The following is a 14,348-nucleotide window of genomic DNA, read 5'->3' on the forward strand; positions in this document are numbered from 1 at the left end:
TGAATTCAGTTTGCAAATGCATGTAGTTGTCGTATTATTATTTAGCAATTGTGTCGCTTTTAAAATAAACCAAGCACTTCACAGAGAATTTTCAAAATACTAGACCCAAAAGCTTACAGTCTTTAGTATCCACAAGGCATTTAGTATGCCAAGGTAATGTATATTTTATAACACAGAGAACTTTCGTAAAGGTGAACAGCAATTGATTAAAGTTGATGCAAGTCTCACTACCACCACCACTTTCCTTTTTTGTAAAAGTAAAGGAGAAAATAGTCTTAGAAAAAGAAGGGAACTGAGGCGTACAGGAGGAAAAGGGAAATTCAATACATAAAAAAAATAAGCAGAACAGCAAGCTGCAAAAGAAAAAAAAGCAAGCAGAGATAACTATGGGGGAAATCTGAAAATTTATCTAAGCAGTATTTTTATTTAGTTGGTTCATTTTTAACTTGCCCTTCATTAAGCAAATGGTGCAGGTTGGGGTACACTGAACATAAAATCAAACTAGCGAGGCAACAGTTCTAATTTGAACAATTGGAAAAATTAAAAAATCCATCAGTATAAACTCTACACCTTACTCAAAAAAATCAGTGTTCTAATACATCTGGCTAAAGAGGCAAGCTTTCAGCTGGCACCAAAACCAACCAAAATTGGTGTCAAAAAGATTTCAAGAGGGGAAGGCATTCCAAAGCCAGGAAGCCAGCACTAAGAAGGCCCTTCTGAGAGCTGTAGATGTACAAACCTCACTCGGAGGTGAACTAGCGCTTTTCACACAGTCGGATAGTTGCCTTTAAAGAAGCTATGTTCCACTTACTATGGGCTTGCTTCTTCATTCTTTATTTGCTTCCTGCCATTCTAGGAGCAGTATGTTTTTATTCATGATGCCTTGTTGGAAGCCATTCTTGGGAAAGAGACTGAAGTTTCTGCTAACCAGCTACATAGCTATGTTAATAGCATTCTCATACCTGGAATTGGAGGAAAGACTCGGCTAGAGAAACAGTTCAAGGTAAGCTTCATTCTTAGCTTGTTCAGCCCTGCTGCCTTTCCTAGGGGGATAAAGTGATCAGACCAAAACTGTACTTTATCAATGCGGATGGGTGGGAGGAATGGTCTGATGAAAAGGCTTTTGGTTACACCTCTGAAGTTGTCTTAATGTGTAAGGCAAGTTCACCTAGGAGTAGATGGGCATTTAAATATCCCAGTCCTATGCCATTTAGGACATAATACTCATCCTTTAATTCAGAGCCTGGAAATGGATCAGAGGCTATCCCAACCTGATAGATGGTGCTGAAAGCTGCTGATAGGTCCAGCAGAACCAGCAGGGATACACTCCCTTGTGAGCTTCTGGAAAAGGTCAGCCACAAAAGTGACTATGGCCATCTCCATCCTATATCTTGCCTAAAGTGGGACTGAAATGGATCGTGATAATCTGTGTCATTGAAGAGATCCTGCAGGTTTATCACCATTGCACCCTCAAGCACCTTTCCTAAGAATGAAATATTACAGACTGGGTGGAATTTTAAACGCATTTAAAACATATATCTAAAACACATCAGCATCTACGTGCCATTATAGGCTTGGCTAAAGAAACATGTTTTAAACAAGTGACAAAAGGTGTACAGCAAAAGCACCTTCCTGATGTCAATAGGCAGAGAATTCCAAAGTATAGGCGCCACCACACTGAAAGACTGATTTGTGACAACTGTGGTATGAGTATTGTGTGTCATCTGTAACGGTGCCTATTCTGCAGATTGAAGCGATTGAGAGCGCACATGTAACGTAAGGCGATCTCACAAGTGAACTGGTCTCAAGCTGTTAAGGGCTCTCTGTACTAAAAGTAACACCTTGATCTCATCCACATCTTCAGTGACACAAGTGAAAAACTATCTATAAAAAGTAGAGCAAGTAGGACCCAGTTTTACACTTATTGAACCTGCATTAACTGTGCCTAGTGATGTGAGGTGAGAATATTCTCTGCTAGAAAATTCTCTGGAGAATATTCTCCACATTCAATGGTATAAGGTGCCATTTACCAGAGATTGACATTATATTATCATATAATGATAATATATTTAATGTTAATGGCTTCTTTTTTATATGTACACATATAGTTATGTTTATCAAGTTGTTTTAGTCACCAAAACAGTTATTAAGTGTTAGAGCTATTAGGAGCACAAGATAGACTATTACTGAATTTACTTGTATCAAACCTTAACATGCCAATTGTATTTTTTGACATGTCCTGTAATATGTACATGTTCTAATGGAAGAATAAAATATGATTTAACTACTGAGTTTTCTTATACCAAACCTTAGCATGACAATTACTAGTGCCATCACCTTAGAATGATTTAACTTTAACTATAAAACATGTTTTACTTTTTTATTTGATACTTGCAAGTGACAAGTGTGTTCGTGCTTATATATTTTCACTGTGGTTCTTTTACTAAATATATGGTTAGTGGTGAGTCATTCACGTTGAATTTTCAATTTCAAGTTTGGTGCAAAAAAATCAAAGAATGTAAATTCATGTTATTGCCCCATTGAATAAAAGTATCTGTACAATTTTTGGTTGCCATCTAAACAAGTTTACCCATTAATAAACATGTATATTAACAACTTATATCATTCAGAATACATTAAATTATATCATTTTCAATGCATTAAAATGAATATTCTATTTTAAATGAAAATTCTCTAATATTCGCATTAGTCAAGAATATTCTTAAGAATATTCTCCAAAAGATTATTCTTGAGAATTTAATATCACTAGCTGTGGCGTCTCAAGTGGGAACAAAATATCTGATGATTTTGTCTGTGAAGTATCTTGAGAAGCAGTCACAGTAAGCTCACTTTTTACCATGAAAGTATCACAGTCAACTTGGCAGGCAAAATAGGCAAGCCCAGGAATAACTGATCTCAGCTGCAGCATTCAGGTTCACAATAGCAACAAGGAGGGAAAATTCCTTAGGCGTAGACGTGTTTTGATGTTTTATAAAAGAACAGAGAGAGCTTTTTTGTTTCCTGAGACCTGTTCTGACCTACATATATCTTTGGGGCTTTGCAATATGTCTTCAGCAGAACTCAAATCGACATTGTCAAACCAGGTTGGAATGGAATTTCATTCACCCTGCGTGATATAAATGAGACCTATGCAAACTTGAGGGCCCAACATGTGTTTGTATAAGTACCTTTCTTTAAGCAGAAAGTTCAGTTCATCTTGGCATTTTGAATGCTTTTAGCATATTTTACAGTTTAGTCTTCCAGAGATGCATTTTCCCCCAGAAATAAGAAATATTTGTGTGTGTGCATGTGTGAGAAACAGAAAGAACTGCAAAGGACTTAATCACTCTTGCTTATTTTTTTAGCTGGTTATGCAATGCAATGCTAAGTATGTGGAGTGCTTCAGTGCTCAGAAGGACTGCAACAAAGAAAAGAACAGGAACTCATCAGTTGTGCCATGTAAGATCACATCTTAAAGTCTGATTGTTGTGCTGAATAATTTCCTTGTGCTAAATTCTGAATTGTGTTTGCATGAAGTGATGTGGGCCCTCAATTGGATTGTTTTGTGCTATTGGGTCAGAGTTCTTTTTAAATATAAATCTGATTTGTGGCTCCTGATGCTGGATGCATGTTAATGCATTCCAAGGCATAAATACAAATAAGTTTTGAACCAAGTGAAAGTATAAGAGTTTAATATAGTGATGAAGTATTTTCAGATATTTTCAGGGAACTTAATACAGCTTCCAGGAATTTTCACTTGTCTTTTCCTGCAGAAATTCAATTATCAGCAATTTAGTGCAAAATAATTTTAGGGAAGAAAAAATCCTAAGGGAAGACTCCCCCCCCCCACGCGAACAGCTCAATTCATTCTGCCCATGCTCAATAGCCATATAATGCTGTTTGTTGGTGGGGAGATGGAAAATGAGGTAGGCGTGGGAATGGAACAGAGAGCATGGCTGGCTGGGACACTGAACAGGAGGTCTGCATGCTGCAACTTTTTGTTGCAGGTCCCAAATATTTATGGCATTGGTTTTCAAAGTGTTGTAATTCACCCCAATTCTTCATGCCAATGGGTGAATAAATCTAAATAAGTAAATGGGGTATGCATCATTAAGGATGATTTGTCCGTGTTAAAAAGGTAAAGGTACCCCTGACCATTAGGTCCAGTCGTGACCGACTCTGGGGTTACGGCGCTCATCTCGTTTTATTGGCCGAGGGAGCTTCCGGGTCATGTGGCCAGCATGACTAAGCTGCTTCTGGCGAACCAGAGCAGTGCACGGAAACGCCTTTTACCTTCCCGCCGGAGCGGTACCTATTTATCTACTTGCACTTTTACGTGCTTTCAAACTGCTAGGATGGCAGGAGCTGGGACAGAGCAACGAGAGCTCACCCCGTGGCGGGGATTCGAACCGCCGACCTTCTGATCGGCAAGTCCTAGGCTCTGTGGTTTAACCCACAGCGCCACCCGCGTCCCTTGTCCATGTTAGTCCTACAATAAAAATACTACATCTGAAATATTAAGTTGATCCTTAGAAGCGTTTCAGTGGCTGGGAGGCAAAACTGATCTGGGGTCATTGACACCAGTGGCCTAAAGCAGTTGAAATTCAAGTATTTTTGCCTATCTGCTTTGCTGAATTTTTTTATGCTCACGCCTTAAAAGAATTGCTAAGCGTGGCTACCTCTGCAGTCATTGGTATCCTAACCTTTTTCAAAGAGGGCCAGATTTGTTGAAATGAAGGGCCGTGAGGGCCGACCAAAGTTGTTGACCTTTTATAAGGATTTTTACCCCAAAGTTCTTGAGCATTTTTAGGGTTGAATTTAGAATTGATGATATTTTTTTAGGATTTTACCCCAGAAAATAAACTGCCATGGGGCCTGGATTAAACCGACCAGTGGGCTGGATTAGGCCCTAAAAACAGACTTTGGACATGCCTGGTCTAGATACATCCACTGCTCTGTGTGTGCATTCTGTGATAGTTAACTTCAATTAATGTGGTTCTCAGAGGATAGCTGCTAACTTGCCCTGAAGTTAGGGAAGTGGCTGTTGCTGTCACTACTTTTGGGAAGGGATGAGAGCAGCAAAAATAAATGTTGTTGTGTGCACTTGCCCATAAATGATCTGATCATCATCAAATCTTTATTTCATTTATTACATTTTCATCCTCTGCCCTTTCTCCAAGGAGCTCAAGGCACATAGTCCTGACTCTATTTATCCTCACAACAAACTTGTGATGTAAATTAGGCTGGGAGTATCTGGCCCAAGGCCCTGAGTGAATTTCATAGTGGAGAGGGAATTCGCTATTAACTATTATTTGGCATCTGGGGATAGCAGAAAGTAGTAAAATTTTATTGCTGAAATTATATCCTTGTGCAAACATTTCATTTTATCATTTTTATAGCTTTATCTCCTGCATGAGCTCAGCAAATTTTATGATACTGAGTCTGGCCCTGGGAGAAATAGGAGTTGTTTTCTGATAGCTGTGCTAAGATTGTGAGTTTTGTTTGACAGGGGCTTTTCGTCTGTTCATTTGTTTGTTTACAGCTGAACGAGCAAGGGTGGGACTGGCACCATTACCTGGAATGAAAGGAACTGATTACATTAATGCCTCTTATATTATGGTAAGAAAATCAACAGAAAGTAACCGAATAGAAAATTGTTCAGTTGGTTTTATCTATTGTTGCAAATAGCTCTTGTATTTCTTTTTTCAATGAGGTGATTCTTTTTTTCAAAGAACAGCCACTGTGTGCAACAAACGTTATACAGTGCTGCTTAGAATTAAAAGAAATTCATTTTTTATAACTTGGGGATTTGGGACACAATTCATCCTCTCCTGCATGCACAGCTCATGGGATGAGATCACCACAGAGCTTCAATTGAGTCTTCTAACTCTGATTCCCTTGCCAGCCCTTGACTGGGCAGATGTTCGCTAAAGCATGCCAGCTATTATGTAGAATGAGAGGAGCCTAGCACATCTCCCATTCCAGGTAATAACCAGCATGCTGCAATGGATATATGTCCCAGCCAAGGACTATGGTGTAGTTAAAAGGCTCATTCAGTCCTGTGGAGATCCTGCCCTGCTTGCACTGCTCTGTCAGCTGCTGTGCAGGAGGGATGGGCCTTGCCCTACATTGGCCACTTCATAGTTGCATATTGTGTGTCATTTGCATATTTTGTCATTGGCAATGTCATTCTGCTGGAGGAATTTTTAAAAAACATCTGAAGTGACATTTGCTGTACCAGAAACTAGAACAAGTGGAATCACAGAAGGAAGGCAATATATCTAATAACTGTGCTGAATCCATTATTTTTAATTAGGGTAAACAAATATTAGTTGCAGCTCATCTTAGTTGTTTCCACTGTGGTCCTCTACACTCAGTGGGTTGCCGTTCCTGGTGGAAACTATTCAGTTAAGTGAAACATGTTTATAGAGTTTATTTTTCGTTTATATATTCTCCAGTATTGTTTTAGGATAAATTAACACAGCAGGGAGCTTTGAAAATTTAGCAATCTAATAAACTTGTATTGTCTGCTCTCATCCATGAAGTTTCCAAACTATTCTATGCTCTGAGTAACTGCTGCATTTGGTTCTTGCTTTAAAAGGGTTACTATCGGAGCAACGAGTTCATCATTACACAGCATCCCCTGCCACACACGACTAAAGATTTCTGGAGAATGATCTGGGATCACAACGCACAGATCATTGTCATGCTTCCGGATAACCAGAGCTTTGTAAGTTATTTAACTCCACATACTTTATATTAATGATGTATCACAGCAGGGAGCAAGAACTGGGCCACTTAACTACATATTATGGCTGTATTTCAATAGAAAGCATAGTTGATGTCTCCTTTAACAGCTCTATAATCCACAGTATCCAAAGACGCCTGGGAAAGAAGTTGGGGGAAGACAGTGGGAGGGAGGAAACCTGTTGTGTTCTGTCAGCATCACCGCAAAATGTCCCAGTTCTGTGCTGCCCTACTGTGAAGGCAAAGTCTATCCAGTGAGCTTTTTCAAAAGGAAAGAAAAACTTTAGCGCTTTTGCACCAGTCACCCCTCAGGGATATCAACCTCCATTTGTGACCTCTCTTTCTCAAATGCCAATGAGAAATAATATCTGCCTGCCCTTATCTTCTTGAACAACAGAACATGTAAAATTACTTTGTTTACTGTTGCAGTGGAGCTCTATAGACGGGCATCTTACAAAACAGCTGAGCAGTATGTTATCATTTCCATTAAATTACTGCAGGTGCCTAATCAGTTGTTATCCTAGTTGATTGGTTGTGTAGAAAGACAGAAACACACAGTGAGTTGTTGGCATACTGGTTCTTAGTGAGCAGTGAAGTGGCAGTCATAATTTATCTGCACCTTCCCATTATATCTAATGGATTTGTGGACTATGGCACAGGAATAGAATCTGTATTCTTTCCATGACTCTGGTGGTATTTCTCCTGGAACTGTGGGCTTCTGGTATATGAACTCTAAAACTGATTAGAAGAACAAGAGAGCGAGCCCACATTTCCATCTGCTCCAGGGCTCTTTCTCTGACAGCATTCGTCACTGGTTGGGACACAATGTCATCTTCTAAGGCAGGAGTAGGCAACATGGTGCCATCCAGATATTGTAGACTACAACCTCCATCATTCCTGACCATTGGCCATTCTGTCTATGGCTGATGGAAATTCTCATTCGCAACATCTGGAGAGTACCAGGTTGGCTACCCCGTTCTAAGGTATTCACACTGAATTCAGGGTAAGATGTAGATCCTAACAGTTATGTGCTCTTCACTAAGTTTGTGCTGTCCTAAGCAGGTTCTGTTTTGGTTGGATTTCCCAAACCAGAATCAGGTTATCTGGATCAATGCTGTTAAGAATAAGGGGGGGGGTGTATATGTGTGGTGTTATGTTTTTAATGTATTGATTTTAAAAATTAAATATAAGCAGAATATTTAAGGAAAATTCATTTTTATTCTTCAAAATTCATTGAGAACTTACTTTAAAAATATATAGCATGAAGTACAACTGTTGTGTGTGTGTGTGTATGTGTGCACGTGTGTGTGTGATACACATATAGTATCTCTGTATGTCCTGAAGTTACTATTATAAAAGGGAATTTTGAGGCTTTGAATCAAATCCTAAAGGGCTCTATGGATAGCAAATAAAGGAAATAACATGTCAATATCTAATGACCTTTGTGGCTTCGAGCAGGTGCTTACCTTAAGACATGAAAAACTACATTATAAAATGTTATTATATTTCTGCGAAATCTGTACCTCTCTATAAATTTTTAATTTTATAAATGTTCTAAAATATGCAGTTCCCTGTGAAACCAATTAAATATCAAACTTGCCCTGATTGGGAAGCTCAGAGTATCCCTGTGATATTCATACTGTTGTTTTAACAGGATACATTTTGTAAAAAGAAGAAAGATCAATTTGTATTTCTTCCTATTAAACCAAGTTTTGATTCTTTGAATTTTGCTCATGTAGAAAGTAAAGAAATATACAAAAAAGGTCTGATTCGTTTTGTCTTTAGGCAGAGGATGAATTTGTGTACTGGCCAAGTCGAGAAGAATCCATGAACTGTGAGGCATTTACTGTGACCCTTATCAGCAAAGACAGACTGTGCCTCTCTAATGAGGAGCAGATCATCATCCATGACTTTATCCTTGAGGCTACCCAGGTATATAAAACATCCTCCAGAGGTGAATCTGGAGTCTGCTTGGCATTCAGAATACTGCTGCTGTCAGTTAACAATTGATATGCATGCTTTTCAGTGGGATTGGTTTAATGTCTTTGTTTGGTCATAGTGGACATCAGTTTCCCTCATTTCTTCCCAGAGGTCTTCTCCTGTCACATACCAGTTTTGTTTTCAGTATACCATTTCTACAGAAGGTCATAACATTTCAGCTTTTATCTGATCCAAAGGTGGAAGTTCCTCAGACAGGAATCACACCAAGGGCTTTGTTTTCATTTTTAAGAAGAATGTACTAAGGGTGATGTTCACTAGCTATTTCTCTGGATGCATTGCTGCTATTGAAAGCAGCTTTTGCGGGCCTCACAAGTGGAGTTGGTTATTAGGTATCAATATCTAGATTTTGTTTGGGGCAAGTGATTCCCTCTTAAGGCAAGAGTGGGGGGTCGTTTTTGTGTTGTGGGCTGTATTTCCTTGGGTGTAATCTGTTGGTGGCCACACCTAGCAGTGTGTGGGACCAAAGCGGGTAGAGTTTTGAAACTGGGCTGCAGGTTCCCCACTCAGTTTTAAGCGGTGTTACCTTCTCTGCAATGTTCTGTGCAATTTCTGGACAAATGGCACCTGCAAGTAGGTTACTCCTGCGTAAGGAGATCAGTTATTCTTTATATAGCAAGTTGCAACTTCTAAATGCAAGTGGGCATGCCAGAGAGCTAGTTGACCCCATCATGCCTTTTCTCTATTCTTATACTCTTTTGTGAGCATATGCACTACAAGTCTGTAGCGAGCACCATGGAGACGGATGAGAAATGATCAGTGCAGGAGCAGCCAAGGCCCCACAAGTGGGGCACTGTTGCCCTCCAAGCTTTCCAACACAGCAGGTTGCTGGCATTTACTGAGAGGAAGAGGGTAAGAGTGCAGGGAGTTTGGCCCAGTGCAGTGCATGGCAGCAGGAGCATCAGATTGCCTGCACACTGTGACTCACAATGGGCCAGCTTCCCCAGAAATCACTTCTCCCCTCTCCATGCCAACAATCCAGTCTGTTGGGAAGCCAGGAGAGCAAAAATGCCCCACCCGTGCTGCCTCATGAACCGCTAACAAACATATGTAACTTTTCCTCCACCTCTGATCAGCCTCCATATCCTGAGAACTGGAAAGTAGCCACCATTTTTTAAAAGAGATTGCAGGAGTGGGGTGTCCTGGAAATTACAGGCCAGTTAGCTTAACATCTGTCCTGGCAAAACTGGTGCATAGCACTGTTAACAAATAAAAAAAACACACCAAGCATATAGAAGAACAAGCATTGCTGAACAGAGTCAGTACGGCTTCTAACAGGTTAAGTCCTGACTCATGAACCTATTAGAGTTATTTGATAGTCAACAAGTATATAGATGTGATCTGGTTGATGTAGCAGACTTGCACTTTTAAAAAGCTTTAGACAAGAGTTCCTCACCAAAGTTGGCCACATAAGCTTAGTTGTTATAAATTAAGAGAAGAGGTCCTCTTGTAGGTTAAGTAGCAGAAAGCAGAGAGGAGGAATAAATGGTCAGTTCTCCAAATTGAGAGACATAGAAAATGCAGTCCTGTAAGGATCGATATTGGGACCTGTGCTTTTTAACTTGTTCATAAATGATTGAGAGGTAATGGTGAGCAGTGAAGTGGTCAGGTTTGCTGATGGTGCTAAATTGTTCAGGATTGTTAAAACAAACAAAAAACTATTGTGAAGAGTTCCAAAATGACCTCTCTAGACTGAGTGAATGGGTAGTAGAATGGAAAATGCAATTTAGTGTAAACAAGTAAAAAGTGATGCATGTTGGTGCAAAAAACCTCTTTCACATAGACACCCATGGGGTCTAACTAGTGGTGAGTGTCCAGGACTGAGACCTTGGATTGTATGGTTTGATGAAGATGTCAGCCCAGTGCGTGGCAGCTGTTGTAAGCTTCCCACGGGCATCTGGTTAGCCACTCTGAGGACAGGACGCTGGGCTAGATGGGCCATTGATCTAATTCAGCAGGGACTTCTTTTGTTCTTAAATAAAAATGAAGGTTACCACATGCCACATACAGAAACAGAGTGGCTACTTGTATGGGCAGGAGACAAGACATGCTTCCTCATAGCAATCCGAGGTTGGATTAACTTCTTTTTAGCCTGAGGTGATCAGTGAATCTATTTGAATGTTAGAAGTGCATTTTTAAACATAAAAGTGGAATTAAAACGATTAACTGTTGGGTTGGTTTTCGTTTCAGGATGACTATGTTTTGGAAGTACGCCATTTTCAGTGTCCGAAATGGCCAAACCCAGATGCCCCAATCAGCAGTACCTTTGAGCTTATCAATGTAATCAAGGAAGAGGCCTTAACAAGAGATGGCCCCACCATTGTTCACGATGAGTATGTATATCCATCAAATCACATTCATTTTATAGATTGGATAAGAAAGATTACAGTAAAAATGGAGGCTTATTTGGCCTTTCATCTGAGTAGTGGAAAGGGGGGCACAAGTATTTTATTTGTTTGTTTATAAAACAAGTCTGTACCACCTATTGGCTCTAAAAAAGAGCCTCCAACATGGTTTATAACAATAGTAACACAATTAAAAAGAGCATATAAAGCCAAAATAGCATAGGGAAACAAAGCTATAACTAGGTAAAATTTAAGGCACATTAAAAGCCTGACAGAACAAAAATACCTTAATCACTCACATAAAGAACAGCAGAGAAAGGGCCAGTCTAATCTAGTTCACAGTTAGGGTGCTGCCAGTGAAAAGGACTTACCCTTCCAAAAAAAATTCACCTTGCAGAGCAGGGCTTTGGAAGTTGATGGAGATTGACTAGCAGGTTCATGCAGAAATAGACCTTCCTTTAAATATCCAGGTCCCAAGCCATTTCAGGATTTTAGATTGGGCCTTTAAAAGAATTGGAAGCCAGTAATTCCTCCACCAAGGCAATTGAAGCCATTTCTGTCCTCAAGCTGGGCTTCAACCCAGATCAGAAAGGATCTAAATAAGAAGAGTCTTGTCCAAGAAAGCTTGGGTTTGAGTTGCCACCATTGCGGAGAAAGCTTTTCAATAAAGGTCTCACAACTAATTTCTCATTCAAGGAAGAATTCAGAGTTCCAACCACCCACTTGGCCAGCCTCCCATCTGGCATTCTTAATCGGCCGCAATGGACACGGACCAAAATGCAAGCGGTTGGCCTCAGGCTGAACAAGCTAAAATTTATTCTTCGAAACAGTACAAGCAGTAACCTCAAACAAAGCCATAGATTCCTGCTTCCAGTGCAGAGTTTAAGCTGGAATGCATGCAAGTGAATTCATCAGCAAAGTGTTTTGCAAAGTGGTCACAGCAGGCTGCCAAGGGTTCCTCCTTGCTAACTTGTGGACTAGCATGCAACCATCTCCTTATCACTTGGAACAGCTCCACTGACTGACCCGTGTCAATGCACTGGTGATGAAGAAGTATAATTTCTTCGGTGCCATCATCACCATGGAGTAGGTCTTGGAATGAATTTCAACACATTTTAAAGACCACACTTTCATAAAAAAATAGAGCAAGGCAGTATGCAACACACAAAATTACAATAATTGGTTTGGTTAAATACATCTTGAGTATTTTCCACTGTCACTCTGGCTACCCAGCCAGTCATTGCATCACCCTAGTTTTTTCAGAAAACCAATGAGCCTGAGTTCTACCATGAGACAGGGTGCTTGGCAGTGATTGTGTCAATGCTAATGGCATTTCCTATTCTGGAGGTCGGCCAGGTTCAACAGCCATATTGGTAGGAAAATCCCCTAGAACACTCAGGAGTCCATCAGGAACAATTATTCACCAACGGTGGTACATCATAATAGGCTCTCCAAGACCTTTTCAGCCAGTGACTTGTCCATGCCAGTGGTGTTATTTCAACCCTGCACCCTTACACAGAACACTTTTTTACTGCCAAGCAACCACCAAGATTGTGTCCTGCAGAATGTGTAGGACTAGATAGTGAGATAGGTCAATGGTTCTTATGGAGACCATGACATCCTGGCCTACTAAGCAAATTACTGAAAAATCAAGTGCTTTCTCCGTGTACCTTGGCTTCATTCTCCAAATCAGAACAAAATGTGTGGAAGAGACATTAAGTCAGGAAGCTACCCAGCCCAACACAACAATCAACTGTCTTTTACATACTTTCTTACTTAGTTATCTTTGTCCCTCTCCTTAGGAAATGGTAGCTGGATATGTGGTGTATTATCATCATGCACAGATGGGTCGGAAAAGAACAATTAAGGGCTCTATATATGACTTTTCTTTCACATCTTCTTGCTAAAGTGCATTATAAAATACAGATGCTTTAGCCAAAACAATATTAAGTCATTGCTAGTTTTAATGCTCACCTAGATTCTGAATACTTTTGCTGCTCTTGCAATATTCAAAATTAAGACAGTTATTGATCTGGGCATTTCATGAGACAAAAAATATCAAACCTCTGTTTCTAACAGTGCTGAGTCATTTCTTTTGTAAATTGCTTTTTGGGTTATTTGTTATATTCACTGATTTTTATTTTTATGCCTTCATACATAATATATGTTCCACTTTTAACTGCATTCTGAGGAAATGTAGCTGAAAATGAAAATTTTCCTTCTGTGCACTCGACCACATCATCACTTACTTTATTCATTAATACAACAGCAAACTAATCCCAAGTATAGGTACACCTATCTGGCAGAGATTACAGGTGCAATTCAAAGAAAACTAAAGCTGATACACAGACATCAGATTTTCATTGCTGCTTGACAGGGGGCTTTATGATTCACCTATGAGCACCTGAACGCAACTGTTCTGTGGGTTTGCAGGTATGGAGCAGTGGCGGCTGGAACATTATGTGCCCTTACCACTCTGTCCCAGCAGCTGGAGAATGAAAATGCCGTTGACGTTTTCCAGGTGGCAAAGATGATCAATCTGATGAGGCCTGGAGTATTTACAGACATTGTAAGTCTTTAAAAAGGAGATAAAGTTGTTTACAAGGTAGTTTCTAAACAGGAAAATGTCCAATTAAAATCTATGCACATGTTTGGCATACTGTCCCATGCCCCTGGCTAAAAGACTCCTCTTCCACATATACTCATAGAGTCTCCACCAGTTTTGCTGCCAGATATCCTGCACAACTAAGAACCACAGTGCAGCAATAAGCACCATCTTAGACCCTGACCTTTATTTATCTAGGGTCGGAATTCCCTTTCCTTCTTAGATCCAACAAACAGAGTTTGTTCCAGGATGGAGAATATCCATGGAGTCAGCGCTACCATTCAGCTACTTTTTAACTTGTTATATTCCTGCAGGGTTTGGGGTTTTTAGACTATAGTTCATTACAGTTTTAACAATATTGCAACAAAACAGTGCAGTACCTTATTCCCTCTTTTCCCTCCCGGCTTCCCCACCAACCTCTGTCCCCATGCTCCTTTATTTACTTCAAAATATTTTCGTTTCTAATACGTAATCGTTAAGTACACCACACAGTGTTCAAACTTGCATGCTCAGATAAGGGTTAGGATGAATGAGTGGCAGTGCTCTGCTTTGGTCCCAGATGAACATCTGTTAAATTAGAGATGTTTCCATCCCTGCACTGTGCCTGTAGGCGTCACAGGAAGCACAGGACTTGTATGCCCTAATTCTTTAGA

General features: G+C 40.0%; 1 protein-coding gene and 2 long non-coding RNA genes across 11 annotated transcripts in view; 1 reads left to right on the forward strand and 2 right to left on the reverse strand.

Moving 5' to 3' along the window:
• The window catches only part of PTPRG (protein tyrosine phosphatase receptor type G), a 558,127-nt gene that overhangs the window by 536,625 nt on the left and 7,154 nt on the right, over positions 1-14,348 (forward strand). For all 7 annotated transcript variants that reach the window (XM_081183960.1, XM_081183964.1, XM_081183962.1 and 4 more), the window contains exons 22-28: positions 857-1,003; positions 3,366-3,459; positions 5,543-5,619; positions 6,602-6,730; positions 8,533-8,679; positions 10,936-11,078; positions 13,524-13,659. In XM_081183960.1, the coding sequence (XP_081040086.1) occupies positions 857-1,003; positions 3,366-3,459; positions 5,543-5,619; positions 6,602-6,730; positions 8,533-8,679; positions 10,936-11,078; positions 13,524-13,659 (873 nt within the window). The remainder of the gene's footprint in view (positions 1-856; positions 1,004-3,365; positions 3,460-5,542; positions 5,620-6,601; positions 6,731-8,532; positions 8,680-10,935; positions 11,079-13,523; positions 13,660-14,348) is intronic.
• The window catches only part of LOC308581683, a 114,111-nt gene that overhangs the window by 73,409 nt on the left and 26,354 nt on the right, over positions 1-14,348 (reverse strand). For all 3 annotated transcript variants that reach the window (XR_014005147.1, XR_014005148.1, XR_014005149.1), the window contains exon 3: positions 812-962. This is a non-coding gene — a long non-coding RNA (uncharacterized lncRNA). The remainder of the gene's footprint in view (positions 1-811; positions 963-14,348) is intronic.
• Positions 11,615-12,941, reverse strand: LOC308581773. Its single transcript, XR_014005276.1, has 2 exons — positions 12,867-12,941; positions 11,615-12,182 (listed from the first exon to the last, which is right to left on the reverse strand). It is a non-coding gene; the product is annotated as an uncharacterized lncRNA (long non-coding RNA).

The sequence above is a fragment of the Podarcis bocagei genome, assembly GCF_964188305.1.
Source record: "Podarcis bocagei genome assembly, chromosome: 2".
Taxonomy (NCBI): Eukaryota; Metazoa; Chordata; class Lepidosauria; order Squamata; family Lacertidae; genus Podarcis; species Podarcis bocagei.